The 15765-nt window shown below is 37.9% G+C and overlaps 2 protein-coding genes across 12 annotated transcripts in view; both read left to right on the forward strand.

Annotated features, from left to right (window-relative positions):
- RFX3 (regulatory factor X3) overlaps positions 1-8885 on the forward strand; it is a 594837-nt gene extending 585952 nt beyond the window's left edge. For all 11 annotated transcript variants that reach the window (XM_086415305.1, XM_086415304.1, XM_086415310.1 and 8 more), the window contains one exon: positions 1972-8885. In XM_086415305.1, coding sequence (XP_086271431.1) covers positions 1972-2210 — 239 coding nt within the window. In that variant the 3' untranslated portion in view covers positions 2211-8885. The remainder of the gene's footprint in view (positions 1-1971) is intronic.
- A 79-nt stretch (positions 8886-8964) lies between these two features.
- LOC147366950 (histone-arginine methyltransferase CARM1-like) overlaps positions 8965-15765 on the forward strand; it is a 297005-nt gene continuing 290204 nt past the window's right edge. Inside the window, exon 1 of the mRNA XM_086415329.1 lies at positions 8965-10048. The gene's annotated coding sequence lies outside the window, so the exon portion shown is untranslated. The remainder of the gene's footprint in view (positions 10049-15765) is intronic.

A 15765-nucleotide genomic window follows, 5' to 3' on the forward strand; every position in this document is an offset into this window, starting at 1 on the left:
TCCAGACCTTTGGATATTTTCTGACAAACTGCAATGTTATCATCAAGTCCATTTTCCAGAGGCAAAAGGTAACTGGATAAAGTAGGTGAGCCAGGATATCTTGCCTCATCAAAGAGAACTTCTCCGTATATTGCTTAATGCAGTACAGATATCATTTCTAGTCGATATACCTAATATCAACCTTTTTAATGGCACCCCACTCCAGTACTCTTGCCTGGAAAATCCCATGGATGAAGGAGCCTGGTGGGCTGCAGTCCATGGGGTCGCTAAGAGCCGGACACGACTGAGAGACTTCACTTTCACTTTTCACTATCATGCATTAGAGAAGGAAATGGCAACCCACTCCAGTGTTCTTGCCTGGAGAATCCCAGGGACGGGGGAGCCTGGTGGGCTGCTGTCTATGGGGCCACACAGAGTCGGACACGACTGACTGACTTAGCAGCAGCAGCCGCATTCCCAGAGATGTTGCTCCTGGCAGCCACACACTGTTCAACCTGCACAACCACATATGGAGGCTCTGTTATTCCTCATCATTTCTCTGTGGAGCCATCTTTGCACCAGTTGATAGGAAAAGGAGAAAAGTCAAGGAGCCCATTTATGTTGAGAGCTGTATTAGCAGAACTTATGCAGGTGTGCCCTCAAAGGGTAAAACTAGCCTCAACACCCCTTAGAAAGAGTCCAACTGACTTTTTCAGTTACTAGTTACACACTCATTATATGTAACATGCCATAGAATGTAATGGAGATCTAATTCTGTTAATATAAGTCACCATAAAAAGTAAAAATATCTTAAGAGTAAGTATAGATTTATTTTATTTATAAATGAGGTTTTGGTGTAATTATATGTGGGCTTTGTGTTGTGGGGGAAGGGTAAACAATAAAACATATTGAAGATGAAGTAAAAAAGAGTTTTCTTTCCAGCTGCACTTCACAGTTTGTGGGATCTTAGTTCCCCAACCACGGATCAAACCCAGGCCCCCAGCAGTGAAAGTGCAGAGTCTTAACCACTGCACCACCAGTGAATTTACAATAAAAAGATTTCTTAAGCAGAAATATATCCCTAGCTGTTTAAAAATTAGCACTCATGAAGAGGTATTCTCTCCACTCCTCTAAGGAGAATCTTACACAGTAGTAAAGCTGTGTGTGACCATTTTCTCTCTCTGCTGTGCTTTTGAATTTTAATAGCACATGCTGGAAAAAATTAAATAGTATTACATTATAACAATGTTTTAGTTAATATAGAATGTATTAAAATTTGAAGGTAATAGTGACTACTTAATACACCTAATTTCCAGAAATGAATACCAGCTATTAACAGAGACTATCAGTGTTGCTAGGAAGGAAATTCATTGTGCGTTTTAAATCTGATACTGTGCCTCAGTCTTCATAATGTTTTGTAAGGAAAGTTAAGGATCTAATTAATATTGTGATCGACAACATTCATGTGCACAGAAGGTGTATACACAGCCCCTGCTGATATATGCTGTAGTTATTTTGTGAATCAACATAGTTCCTATCTGTGTTAACATCAGCACAGATGAAATTTATATCTAGTGTAGGTCTTCAGAGGAAACTGTAATTTTTTCTTGCTTCCTTTTTTTTTTTTTTAAGTTAGCATTTTTAGCTCAGTACATTCCCTGCAAACCAGCATAGTGTACCAAAATAATGACACAAGTTATGCTACTATTTAATGTAAAACTTTAGGAAACTCCAAAGGTCTTCTTAGAAGAACTATTAAAGGTAGGAGCCACAAACAGGTCAAGAATAAAGTACCTTTGCTGTGTTTGAAAGAATAGGGCGCTGACACAGGTAGAATCCATTGAAAGGGAAAACACACAAGCTTTGTCCTCCAAGAAGGGCTAAGGAGTTGCTTTCCTAATGTGCTGTATTAAAGTGTTTCTAAAGTACGTGTGGATTGCTCTTTTCCAGTTTGTCTTCTAGTACTAGTCTTGGTATTATTTGTTTGTGCAGATGAAGGCAGTGAAGTGGAAAGTGAAATGGATGAGGAATTAGATGACTCTTCAGAACCTCAAGCCAAAAGAGAGAAAACGGAGCTGAACCAGGCGTTTCCGGTGGGTTGCATGCAGCCCGTTCTTGAGAGTGGCGTGCAGCCAAGCCTCCTGAATCCAATTCACAGCGAGCACATCGTCACAAGTACTCAGACTATCAGACAGTGCAGCGCTACAGGAAATACCTACACTGCAGTCTAAAGGATATTAAAGTGTATTTTTCCAGCTTACATTAACCCTGTTGATATTGGGCTTAAGTTGAAATTTTAATAAGCCTGAAGGTCGACTGTTGTCAAATACTATCTGTGCTGAACATTACCTTTTCGGAGTTGTGAAATGGAATGGGTGTATGTATTTTGCCAGGTCTTTTTTTTTTTAACATAAACAAAATTATTTGCCTCTTAATAATGAGTTTTTTTCCCTTAGTTTTGGGTGTCAAGAAGGATTTTTACAACACTTAATGTCAATGTTTTTGTTTTCTTATAATTAAAAAGTAATTTACATTTTTGTAGCTTAAAATATTTTATTGTTGATTGTTAGTCTTGGTGTATGATTTCATGTGTAAGTTTTTAATTAGATGCACTTCTGTGAAATATCAAAAGAAATGATTTTCTTTGATTTACACTGGAGGCATGCACATTTGGCAGCAGATGCATCAAATTTGCTTTTGAAAGGTGCTTTTCATCGGACAGAACCACAAGACACTATTTTGATAACATTTTGGAGTACGGAGAGAGAATACAAAGCATTTTTATTATAGTGCTAGAGGGTTGGGAAGGTCATCTATTTTTCTCTGAAGAAAAATTGAGCTGTGCATTTATCAGTTCAGAGTAAATGACAGAATTGCAAGAGATTATGCTAATAAGTACATAATTTGTGTACATAATTATTAAACCATGTTAATGCAAGCTTCCGTTAAACATTGAATTTTAACTGTTATTTGCATACCAATTCCTCTGTTTAAAGACTACTGATTCTGTATTTGGGACCACTGCACAGATGCATTCTGCTGTTGAGTGGGGCTGTTATAGTTAGATACTGAAGCTGAAAAAAATGACTTGACTTCTTTTTTTTTTTTTTTTTAAGTGTACACGCTACTTATGCTGAGCTGGACATACAGGAAACCATTCCATTTGGATGACTTTCTTTTATTCCAGGTCTTTTTCCTAATAGTAGTTCAATGTGCTGCTATTGTAAAAGAAAATTTATAGAATGCAAGGAATGTAGCAACCTGCATATCGTTATTTCCTTCAAAAATATTTCCTGGTTTCTAAAGTACGTGGATTTAAATTTTAAACAGAACCTGAAGGCAGTGTAACTGGCACACCGCACTGCTGCTTATCTCCAATTCTGTAGGATTTGGATAGGTGGCTGGGTGGACCAGTGCCATTGAAGAATGTACATCAGGGATCATCGTACCTCGGCTATTACATGGTGCCTTAAAACAGAACTGAAGCTAAGGTTTAGTAAGGCTTATTTTGTTCATGTGAATTCCTTTTCAATCCATTTGACAAGGTGTACCTGTCGTTTTCAGATTGCCGAAGTGAGGACAGGTAACATGTTCTTCAAAGGAAATTTAGGGAAAGCTAAGCAAAACAAAAAGACAAAAATCACTTCCCCTCTTTGAGTGACCATGAATTTATTTTTGTTCCTAGAGCTGAAGATTACTTGATTACAAATCACATTGCTTAAAGATTAAGGATCAGATTGCTGTTGTGGAGTAGCAGGCTAGTTTTAATTACCAACTTTGTTACATGAAATCATATATGTTTTAGACCATTCTTATCTAGTTATAATTTAAGAAAATTAACAAAATAAGCAGGTACTTATTGAAGTGCATCTTTTCGGTCTAAGTGTTTCTCTGTGTGTCTCGGTGTCTGTGTGCCCATGCACACGGGAGTGTCCGTGGGCAGGAGTCAGCTACAAACTCAGAAGGGGAGATCCCAGAGGGATACACCCATCCCTATTTAATTTATGTGAAAAGTGAGGTTCTTTTAAGCACTTAAATTATTAACAAAAGTAACAGGCACATCCATTTATTTAAATAGTTCTAAAAAAGCTAATAAGCAAAATAAATAGTATACAAATACACAGAGCCAAAAAAAGGGAAAGCACAAAATGATTTACAGATTATTAATGAGGCCTATGTTAAACTCAAGAGGTTTATCTTCTCAGTTTTATTAGGGTGGGGGTGGGGGGTGGGAAGGAGAGAGTGAGCCAATCTAATCTGTTAAATTGAAAATACCAAATGGCTTATTGGGTAACACGTAGTACATTTCAGCTGCTGTTACCTGATTGCCTTAGACTACTCAAATAACTAAGATCAACAAAGCTTCTTAAGTTTAAATGATTTAGATATAATTTTTTAAATTGATTCAAATTTCGTATCATACAGCTCACATATTTGAAAGTCTTCACTAGCATCCTAGCATCACCTTCTTTAAATATCATTTAAATGATCATTCCCCTTTTTCCTCCCCAAAAGGCAATGAATTTGCACTATCACACACACACAAAGGCAAACAAAGAAAACACGTTAAAGACGTGTATCTACTTCATTGTGCATTCGAAGAGGTTTACAGGTAAAACTAAAATCTAAAAAGGAAAAAATCATTCTTCATTATGACCCTCCTTTCCGAATTTTTTCACTTTCCCATTCACCACCCCCAGAACTATATTATATCTATATTGGACCAAATGTATTTACTGGTTTCATCTTGTTTTTGAATGATTTTAAGTATTTATTATCATTGTTTAATGTTGGATATATTTGTATCATGAGAGGAATCTGATAAATAATGGGCAAGTTTAGATTGATGAAATTTAGGGGTTGGGTACCCTCCAGGATTCAGCATTTCTTCCAGTTGTTCACGGTTTGTTCTAAATTAGGACAGATTAGAGGAATCAAATATTGTTACATTTCAATGAATATTACAATATTCTAATGTCTTTTATGAACACAGGAACATTGATTCTTTGTGACTAGGGTAGGCAGTTCTGACCAATAGATAAAATAACATCTGTGGTCTCTGCTATTTCCAGTTATCTGTAATCCACAGAAAGACACACACAGCTTAAACAATTTTGACTTTGAATTGTGAAATATATTAGAAAATAAAAGTATAATTTATACAGTTGAGCAAATTGGAGCAAACATTGAGGTTTTTTTCATTTTTTTATTCACAGAGACGATTATCTTTTCTAAATAATATTATGACAGTAACACTCTCAGAATAGATTTACTGCTGACTGAAAGTACACGTTTTAAGGACCTCTTAAGATTTCTTGACATTGTAATAAAATACTAGTCATGAAAGTATCTATATAGACCCAGTGCTAGATTTTCAGTGAGGAAAAATGTGAGGAGAACATGTTGGCTATTTTTAAGTTTCTAAAAAGATATTTGCATGTAATAGTATTGAGTATCATGGGTATAGTTTGACCTTCACATACACTTTGAGAATCATACCCAAAAGATTTGCATTCACAAAGCCAGTGAACAATGGGATGAAATGGCTGAAATATCTCCTTGGAACACAGGACCCAATTTAAAATTTTTTCTCTGGATATCAAATGGCTGGTCACTTTTTCAGGATTCTTATCCAAACTATGTTTGGACTGACTGTATAAGTCTTACTGCCTTTTCAGAAATCTGCTTTCCTTTTTGTGCTTTTTCTTGTACTGTATAGCACGGTTCATGCACCTCTCTTTAGATGGTGTACTTTAAAAACAAAAGTAAATTTTAGAAAATGATTTTTAACACTGCATACCTAAAATTAGTAGTGTGCATCATTGACTGCCTTTGATTTGTAGTAGACATGTAAAAATGAACACGTTCTTGTAGAATGCTGTCAAAGTCATTCAGGACTGAATATGGTTTCATTACCGTAATCATGAACCTTTTTACATGAACGCACTCTCTAGAAGTGCAAATTGTGATGCATTTTCAAATTGAAAAATTCTTCAGATGTATTTGAAATGTCTAAAATAATGCTGTGCTTGAAACATTAGTGTAAAAAAAGTGTAGGTCACTGTGATGTTGGTCCTCCTTGTGTGGACACAAGTAGAAAGTAAAAAACTTTGGCAAGTCACCTTTGTGTACAATTTGAGGCAGTGGTTATATTACAATAAATTGACCTTTGTTATAACCTCCCCTCCTCCAAATTCCTGGTGAGAAAAATAATAATCATCAAAAAACTAAAGTTAGAATTTATGATTTGTATGAATCACACCAGAACATGGGGGAGAGGGGTTGACATGCAGTGCTACTGAAAATTAGGCCTGTCACTAGATCAGATCAACCTCCATGTGTGTGGTTAGAACAAATCAATGGAATCCTAGTATTTCTGCAAGTTTGGTGATTTTTAAAAACTGGAATAGAAGCATTAATTCAGTGCTTAGTTCTAGTATTAGAAAACCCCTTTAATGTAATGCCTTGTATTAACCCTTTGAGCATTGTAAGATATACAATGGGGGACAAAAGCCTTTCAGATCATTTATTTAGACTTAGACCGGTAAAATATACTCTATATCCAAATGTCTAATTATGCTGTTTTTTTAAAGGGGGGGTAGGAAGATAAAGTGTTTCCATGCTGAACACTTGCATTTTATATACAACTCTTAATTTTCTTCAAGAGGGCTTGATATATTTATTCCCAAATATTCACTGCCATCTAAGGAAGTGTACTGTTTACAGAAAAAAAAAAAAAAAAATCAACTTTTCTAGCATCACATCATGACTCTAGAAAAGGAGGACAAATACATGGGCCTGTAGACCTATGTCATTACTGATCTCTGCACATTGAAAGTACCTAGATTGCCTTTAAAAGGTATGATAAAGAAAGGGTTACATTTTTTTTCCCCAAACAGAACAAAAGATCTCATTTATTTAGCTTTAGAAAGTACAGTTGTAAGTGAAGCCTTAGAAACGAGTGGATAAAGAAAAGCTGAACTATGGGGGCAGGTAAGTTATTTGGAGTTAGATCTCTCATAAAATATTGTTTGGGAATTTCATGTAGGGCATAATTTTATCTATGCTCCAAAACTTTAATACTTTGTCAAAACAATTATATATAGATAGAATGGCACTTGATTTTAAGCTCATCTGTCAGGAGATGCTATGACTACTGCTTCTGGTATCTGTAAATGCCAGTGTGCTTACACAATTGCTGACTTTGTTCAAGGGCCTCTCTGCGTGCACTGGGCCCCCTTTGTCCCCTGCTCAAGGGAACCTGAGAGCCGTATCATCTGCAGATGTGCTTGTGCTGCGCTAGCCAGGCGCTCATAAAGAGTGTAACCTATTCTGATGTCTGGTGAAAGGACATCCATAGCATAGTGCAAGTTTGCCGTAAACGTTGCTTTTTTTAGGCAGTTTAGGAAGTCAAACCATGCAAATTACTCATGTGTTAACATGCAATACTCAAAGGGTTTTAATTTAACTCTCTTCTTTTGAATTCTTCATGATGATTTACTGTAAATGCTTCTAAGTTTGCATGCCTTGATCATTGCTGCTAGTGATTTTATGTGCCAGTAGACCTGAGTTTAGTTTACCAATTTTACTTAAATAGTAAAAGCCACTTACAAAGTGACTGCCTAGGATTTCTTTTTTTTTTTCTTTTGGTTTGAAGTAATTGGTAATATGTCCTATTTTCAAAGATGTATTTTGTCTCGTATTTGGTTCTGGTATTTGATCCTTTCCCCTCCCCTCCACTTCTTTCCTTTGTTTTTTTTTAAATGAATTATGATGTTGGGATTGGAAGCCCTGAGTAATGAAATCTTTGGTAAGGATTGTTTTTATGTAGCTCAGTAATGAGGACAAGTCTTTATTAGAGGGATATGATTCTGGGGAGGAAAAGAAAAAGTGAAAACTCCCATTGACTGTTGATAACCAAGTAAATTTTTCCTTCAATGAATTAATACTTTTGAATAAATACTTGCCTTGTTTTAACCCGCTAAACACAATTTTAAATGACCCAGTAAAGGAGGTATTGAATTTTATTCGTTTAAAAAGCATCTTTTGTACCAAAGCAAATTTTTTTCTCATCTCCATCATCAATTGGGACCTATGGTGGTGACCAATGCGTTGGTTACAGAAACTATAAGTGAGTGCCTTGAGAAAACTTGGAAATTTGTGCCTGGGGTGGTAAACTTTTAATTAGGTTAATTGTAGTGCTTACCAATCAGTAATTTTACTATCACTCAGGGCTTTCGTACCTTCTAGGTAAAACTTATTTCATTGTGTTTTTTTAAAATATTGTATTTTTTTTTAAGTGCCATCATTTAAATTTCACTTAGTAAGTGGCAGATTACATTATTCAGTCCCACAAGCACAGAAACATAGTAACACTAGGAGATATTTGAACATTTATTTTACAATCGACTGAATATATTATGTAAATGAGGTAAGCAACTTTTGTAGAGATTGTATGTGTGAGATAATGTAATGTTCTTTTCCAGTTTTGGACTACAGTTGAATAAACTTTTTAATTATTTAAAAACATCTTTACCGAATAACATGTGATGGTTTTTTGTATAATGTATTTGATTTTGTAAATACGTATTTCCTGATGTGATTTTTGTGAGAAATGCTAAATCTTTTAGTATATCATGTCCTCTCAAAATTGGCAGGAGCTAAATAATAGTTTGTGGGCGATTTGTATTGTGTACTGTACAATAACTGGGGAACTTTTATAATTATAAAAATATATATTAACTTTTAGTGTGTTGTTTAAACAAATGACTGGAACATACTAAAGATATTAGTAGGATTTTTCTGAATATTTCAGACTTGAACTCAGGCTAGCTTCCTTGTGTTTTTCAAAACAAAATGGTGTCTTGTCTTTTAAAATCAATAAATTTGTTTCCTTGTTACAAATACATTTGAAATGGCTTGATTCCCTTCCCTTCCCCCCCCACCCCCCCGCCACACACACCTCATATCATTGCCAGGAAGCATATATTACACTGCCTCATCTAGGGTGTCTATCATTCACTAGCTTAGAAACAAAATTAAGTTGTTTTCCTTTTTTGTGTCAAATGAAATTGGCAATATTTACACATGAACAGCACAAAAAGAGAAAACAAAATTATAAGCCCAGCAGGGTACAAATCTTACCCTCAAAGAAAATTAGTGATTGAGTGCTGTTTAATTTCAAAAGCTGTCAACATGCCCATTGTAAATCCAGATTTTTGGATGTTCATAATGTGTTTGTTTTGTGTCACTTCACATTGATATTTGGCACCCAAGTTTCTTGCTTAGATTGAAACAGTTTATTAAAATTCATTTTAATACACTTAGGATACCCTGCCTCAATTTTTTTTCTTCTTTGAATTATGTATTTACATTCAGGAAAATTCACCCTTTGTACAAAGAAATGAGTTCACAGTTTCTAACCTCTTTTTTTTTTTTTGTACTTGGTTTCTCTTGGAAATCTGAGGTTCTCTGGAGGCAACCACAAAATGAGGCGCCAGACCAGTGATACTGGTGAACTGGAGAGAGGCAGAGAGGCACAGCTCAAAGGCTGGGATCACCAGCCTCCGTTCCCTGAGGCAGGAGGGGTGCCCCTAGGCCAGAGCTCCGAGACCAACAAACGGGCTCCTTCTAGGAAAGTCTGGGGGTTTCTCTCAGTCAGCTGTCTGTGCAGTGCCTTGGGGGCGGTCCCCCCAACACGACTGTCTCGCCATTGTTCCGGTCCTGTGGTGTCTAGGACTGCAAGTCCCCCATCCTCCCCCAGTCACGTGACTGAGCCGTGTCCCCAGTGCGCAGCCACCAAACCCAGGCACCAGACAGGCCTGAAAGTTTCCTTCTAGTTAATACTGGCTCAGGAGTGCAGCAAAGGCAGAGGGCACCTGCCAGGAAGAAGAGAGAAAGACCTATCAAAAAAAAAAAAATCACGCGCTGGAGCGAGGGGATGGTGCCTACCTTCTGTCCCAGAGGATGCTGGTAGTTCCCAGGTGAGTGGGCCAAACACTCCACGCCGCTTGTAATAGAAGCAAAGAAGCCTCCTCGTTCACTTCAAGTCTGCACGGAGCCGGAGGCGGTGAGCCCTTTAGGAGTCCTTCTCAGTTTTGCTAGAGCCTTGTGTGTCTCCTGTTGGTTTTCAAATGGTTTAGATATTTTAAGGGCTTGTCTGTGAGGCGAAGGTATTAAACGTTGGGCAGCCTGGCTCCTCAGGCAGTAGTTATGGATTTTGAGTTCTCTTCTGATTATGGGGTTGGGTTTGGGCATGAAGTTTAAGGTGAGGTTGTGTCCCAGTCTCTCCTACCCAGTTTAATGTATTTTTGTTCCTGGTTTATTCAACATGTCGCAGTTGCTCAGCCAGCCTTTAGGGTTTTACTAGAGGAAATTTGTTCCATCTGTAGCTGTAGATTCCCTGTGTCTATGGGTGAGGTGAGTCAGGAATTTAATCCTCAGGAACCTCTCTGTCTTGATCACTGCAGAATTCTCTGTGTAGCATGGTACTTGGCATATTTTATAATTAACTAGTTAATTTAGGCTGTGTTGGTTCTTCCTTGCAGCAAGTGGGCTTTCTCTAATTGCAATGAGCAGGAGTCATTCTTCCTTTTGTTGCTGCGGCTTCTCTTTACAGTGGCTTCTCTTGTGAGCACAGGCTCTAGGCGCCTGGGCTTCAGTGGTTGCACCTTGCTGGTTCTAGGCTCAGTAGTTGTGCATGGGCTTAGTTACCCCCTGGGATCCTCCCAGACCAGGAATCGAACCTGTGCCCCCTGTATTGGCAGGCTGATTCTTTACCCTGGACCACCAGGGAAGTCCTTGGTGTGAATTATTTAATAAACAAATACTTGTTTGAATTGAATACCTTAATTCATTGTACCTAATGTTTATACAGTTTTAAGGTTCATGGTTTTTGCCATTACAAATAATTCTTACAAACTCCTCTTGCGCATTTTGTCTGTGCATTTATCCCATTTTTCCTGTAAACACATTTTCTACACACATTTCCAAAAGCCTAAAATGGTAAAACTATTTTTGGAACACATTGCTGAACTCTGTGAAAGCCGAAACCAATTTATAATTCCTTCAAAAACTCTGAATCAAATCTCAGGAAACAAATTAGTTGAAAAAAATTGTTTTAAAGGCATCTTATGTTTGATCTAGGACTATTTACCATTTTACAGGCAGAGAAATCAACACTTCAGAAAATTCCTGAATAATTTGGCAAATAGATTATCCAGCAAAATGATAGTTGATTATTTGGAAACTTTCCCTCAGCAATGGTCATATTAATTGTAAAGGCATTTTGGACAAGTAAATATTTTATACCCCAAGTGGTCATCCTAAAGTTAAACTTGGAATACGAGTTATAAATACAACACTAAGCACTTATGTTAACATATCATTACATCACTGTCATTTTAACTGTAGCCAGTTGAACATACCTACGTATTCTCAAAACACTATGTGTATTAAGTAGAGGAACTGTTTTTTAAATTATGGAAAAAAAGAAATTTTTAAGTCTTTCTGAGCTAAAGAAATGACTCATAATCTTACCAAACTGAAAACAACCCGTTTCCTTCAAATGTAGAATGAATAAAGACATTACAGGCTATTTATGTAGGGAGTACCATATGTTAGTGAATTAAACAGAGTACAATTAACTTGATAAATTCCACAAACATTCCATGGAAAAAAGACAAACATGAAGGACTACATGTTACATGATTTCATTTATAAAGTTCAAAACCAGGAAGGTGCATACTAGAGTTTATTGCTTACCTTTGGAGAGGAGAAAACCCAAACTTGGGTCTGCTGGCCTGTATGCAGTAAAGCCAGTCTACTGACACTAGATTATGGAGAAATACAGCATTTATTTCAGGGCACCAAACGAGGAGTCCAGGACAGCTAGTGCTCAAAACACCAGAACTCCCTGATGTATTTCAGGAAAACATTTTTAAAAGCAAGGTGGGGGGTGGTGAGTGGGGTCTAGATTATGTGATCAGCTCATGTACAGTTCTGATTGGCTGATGGTGAGGTAACAGGGGAGTGTCACAGGGGTTAACACCATAAATCTTTTGATGCTAGTAGGTCTGGGGGCTACATGTTCATGGTCATCAACTAGTTCATTTCTTCCATTTGGTGGTAGTTTTCACATCAATAAAACAACTCAGGAAATGTGCATCAGATACTGTTATCTAGGTACTTCAGCAAGGAGATAGAAGATACAGAGAAGGGGTCTGTCCCAGGAAGGCATCATGGGGTACTGCTTGGTTACAAAAACACTTGCAATTAGAAAAGAGCAAAGTTTTGTGATGCTAACAACATTCTGTTTCTTGATCTGTGTAGTGGTTATCTGTACATTTAGTTTAAAATAATTTATTGAACTGATTTTTTAAAAACATTGAAACTAGTCTGGGTTCAGTCTCCCCTAATGGCTTAAAATCCCAAATCCACCAGTTTTCTTAAGCCCAGGAAACGTTTAACTTGCGCATTTGCATCCCAAATGCTGTGTTCCAGATTTACATTTAACACATTATTTAATGATGTCTTGAACCAGAAGTAGCTATGAAATGTTCATGCTTCAGTAATCACAGTTGACTACTGCCTACCTGATTTCTTGTATCTTGTTACAAGAGGATGTATTTGTTAGAGTTGATTTAACAAATAAATGCTAAGCATAATCTTTTTAGAAAAAAAATCTGAGTGCCTAGTAAGTTAAGAGTAAGGATACACTCTGTAACAGAATATCTCGGAGAGTCTCCCAGGTTTACAGGTTGTCAAGATCCTGCAGAAATGTCTCTCAGTGGTCTAGAGGGCCCAGTGTTGGTGCACTTTGCCCAAATGCCTATTCAGATGATTACATCAGCAGGTTCTGTGCGTTAGAAGAGTAGCTCTGTGATCTTTAGAACACAGAGGCCTCACTGTGTGTGACACCTGGCAGCAAACTAAGGCCTCAAAATGTGTCTGGGGGAACCCTAAGAAACAGAAGATATTATGAGCAGGAAATCACACTGTTTGTATTGCAGAAATAGGATGATTTACTTGCTTCATGGGTGTGCTATCACTACAGTATGCCCAATGCCAGTCAGTTAAACCTAGGATGTCATATGGCCATCCTGAATGATTTGCAGAATCCAAAATACCACACCGCGTATGACTAGTGAAACAGCAGCACTCACACTGTTGCACAGAAATGCTTTCGCTAAGCAGTGTCATAAGAATGCAAAGAGCCAGAGAGGGGAACTCCAGGGCTTGCCTGCCCCACTCAAGTCCTCCCTGTCCTTGCTGGCTCTCGGCTGTCGAGCCAGTGGGGATGGCCACTCTCACTGTCTGTGCTCCTCTTCAGTCCTGCCTCTACTCCAGCTTTTAATGTACTCAATTTTCTGGCACTAGAATGTTTCTGTACCTTATTTGAGGCCCAAATTCTTAAAAAAAATTTTTTTTAATGAAAGTATAGTTGATTTACAATTTTGTATTAATTCCTTCTATATAGCAAAGTGACACAGTTATATATGTGTGTGTCCGTATATATTCTTTTCCACTATGCTTTGTCACAGCATATTGAGTATTGTTCCCTGTGCTCCACAGTAGGAGCTTGTTGTTTATCCATCCTATATATAATAGTTTGCCTCTGCTAATCCCAAACTCCCATCCCTTCCCTACTTTCCTCTCCTCTCCCTTGGCAACCATAAGTCTGTTCTCTGTGTCTGTAAGTCTGTTTTTTTTTTTTCATAGATACGTTGATTTGTATCACATTTTAGATTCCACATACAAGTGATATCATTTGTCGTTCTCTTTCTGATTTCCTTTGCTTAGTATGGTAATCTCTAGGTTCATCCGTGTAGCTGCAAATGGCACTATTTTATTGTTTTTGATTGCTGAGTAATACTCCATTTGTGTGTGTATGTGTGTGTGTGTGTGTGTGCACGCATGCGTGTGCATGTGTGTTTATACCATGTCTGCTTTATCCATTTGTCTGTCGATGGACATGTAGATTGTTTCCATGTCTTAACTATTGTAAATAGTGCTGCTGTGAATATAGGGGTGCATGTATCTTTTAAAATTATAGCTTTGTCCAGATATATGCCCAGAAGTGGGATCACTGAATCATATGGCAACTCTACGTTTAGCGTTTTTGAGGAACCGCCATACTGGTTTCCATAGCGGCTGCACCAATTTGCAGTCCCACCAACAGTGTAAGAGGGTTTCCTTTTCTACACACCCTCTCCAGCATTTGTTATCTGTGTTTATTGTTGTTTAGTCATCAAGTCGTGTCCGAGCCTTTTCAACCCCACGGACTGCAGCATGCCAGGCTTCCCTGTCCTTCACTATCTTCCAGAGCTTGCTCAAATTCATGTCCATTGAATCAGTGATAGCATCCAGCCATCTCATCCTCTGCTGTCCTCTTCTCCTTTTCCCTTCAGTCTTTCCCAGCAACAGGGTTTTTGTTTTGTTAGGTCCCATTTGTTTATTTTTGTTTTTATTTCTATTGCCTTAGAAGACTGACCTAAAAAGATGTTGGTAAGATTTATGTCAGAGAATGTTTTTTCCTATGATCTCTTCTAGGAGTTCTATGTGTCATACCTTATGTTTAAGCCTTTAAGAGAGATCCAATTTCTTAATAATATCTGGGTGAATCAATTCAACCATAGGGTGTTTCAAGGTGGTTTCTGGGGGAAGGCATATCAGCTGTCATGTTCTGCTGGGAGAATTCTGAAGCATCACCATCAACTACCTGTTTTTCCATGGATAACAGAGTTCCTCTTGAATCTGGTCCAAAAAGGATTTTCATTAGGAGTTAGGGCAAATGGACCCCTTTCCAAAAAATAATAAAGTAAAATTGCACAGAAGTATACAAAGTTTAAAAAAAACTTCTTCCTCCCAATCTAGTTCTACTTTACAAAGGTAACAGCTAATAAGTGTTCTGTTAACCAGCAGAAGGGGAGCTGAATATAAGAGATTTAAAAAATACTTTTGTAACAGTGAATTTATGTGTTGTGAAATTTACACCCACTGCTAAAATTCTTGGGCTCCTGTAAATGGCATGCCCTTTCTCTAAAATTCAGTGCATTTCAAAGTTTCCACTCGACATTGGAAGTCAGATACATTCAGATCAGATCAGATCAGTCGCTCAGTCGTGTCCGACTCTTTGCGACCCCATGAATCACAGCATGCCAGGCCTCCCTGTCCATCACCAACTCCCGGAGTTCACTGACTCACGTCCATCGAGTCAGTGATGCCATCCAGCCATCTCATCCTCTGGCGTCCCCTTCTCCTCCTGCCCCCAATCCCTCCCAGCATCAGAGTCTTTTCCAATGAGTCAACTCTTCGCATGAGGTAGCTAAAGTACTGGAGTTTCAGCTTTAGCATCATTCCCTCCAAAGGACTTCCAGGGCTGATCTCCTTCAGAATGGACTGGTTGGATCTCCTTGCAGTCCAAGGGACTCTCAAGAGTCTTCTCCAACACCACAGTTCAAAAGCATCAATTTGTTGGCGCTCAGCCTTCTTCACAGTCCAACTCTCACATCCATACATGACCACAGGAAAAACCATAACCTTAACTAGACGAACCTTTGTTGGCAAAGTAATGTCTCTGCTTTTCAATATGCTATCTAGGTTGGTCCTAACTTTCCTTCCAAGGAGAAAGCGTCTTTTAATTTCATGGCTACAGTCACCATCTGCAGTGATTTTGGAGCCCAGAAAAATAAAATCTGACACTGTTTGCACTGTTTCCCCATCTATTTCCCATGAAGTGGTGGGACCGGATGCCATGATCTTCGTTTTCTGAATGTTGAGCTTTAA

The sequence above is a fragment of the Bos grunniens genome, chromosome 8 (assembly GCF_055505025.1).
Source record: "Bos grunniens cultivar Pamir isolate PY7600 chromosome 8, Bosgru_T2T1.0, whole genome shotgun sequence".
Lineage (NCBI taxonomy): Eukaryota > Metazoa > Chordata > Mammalia > Artiodactyla > Bovidae > Bos > Bos grunniens.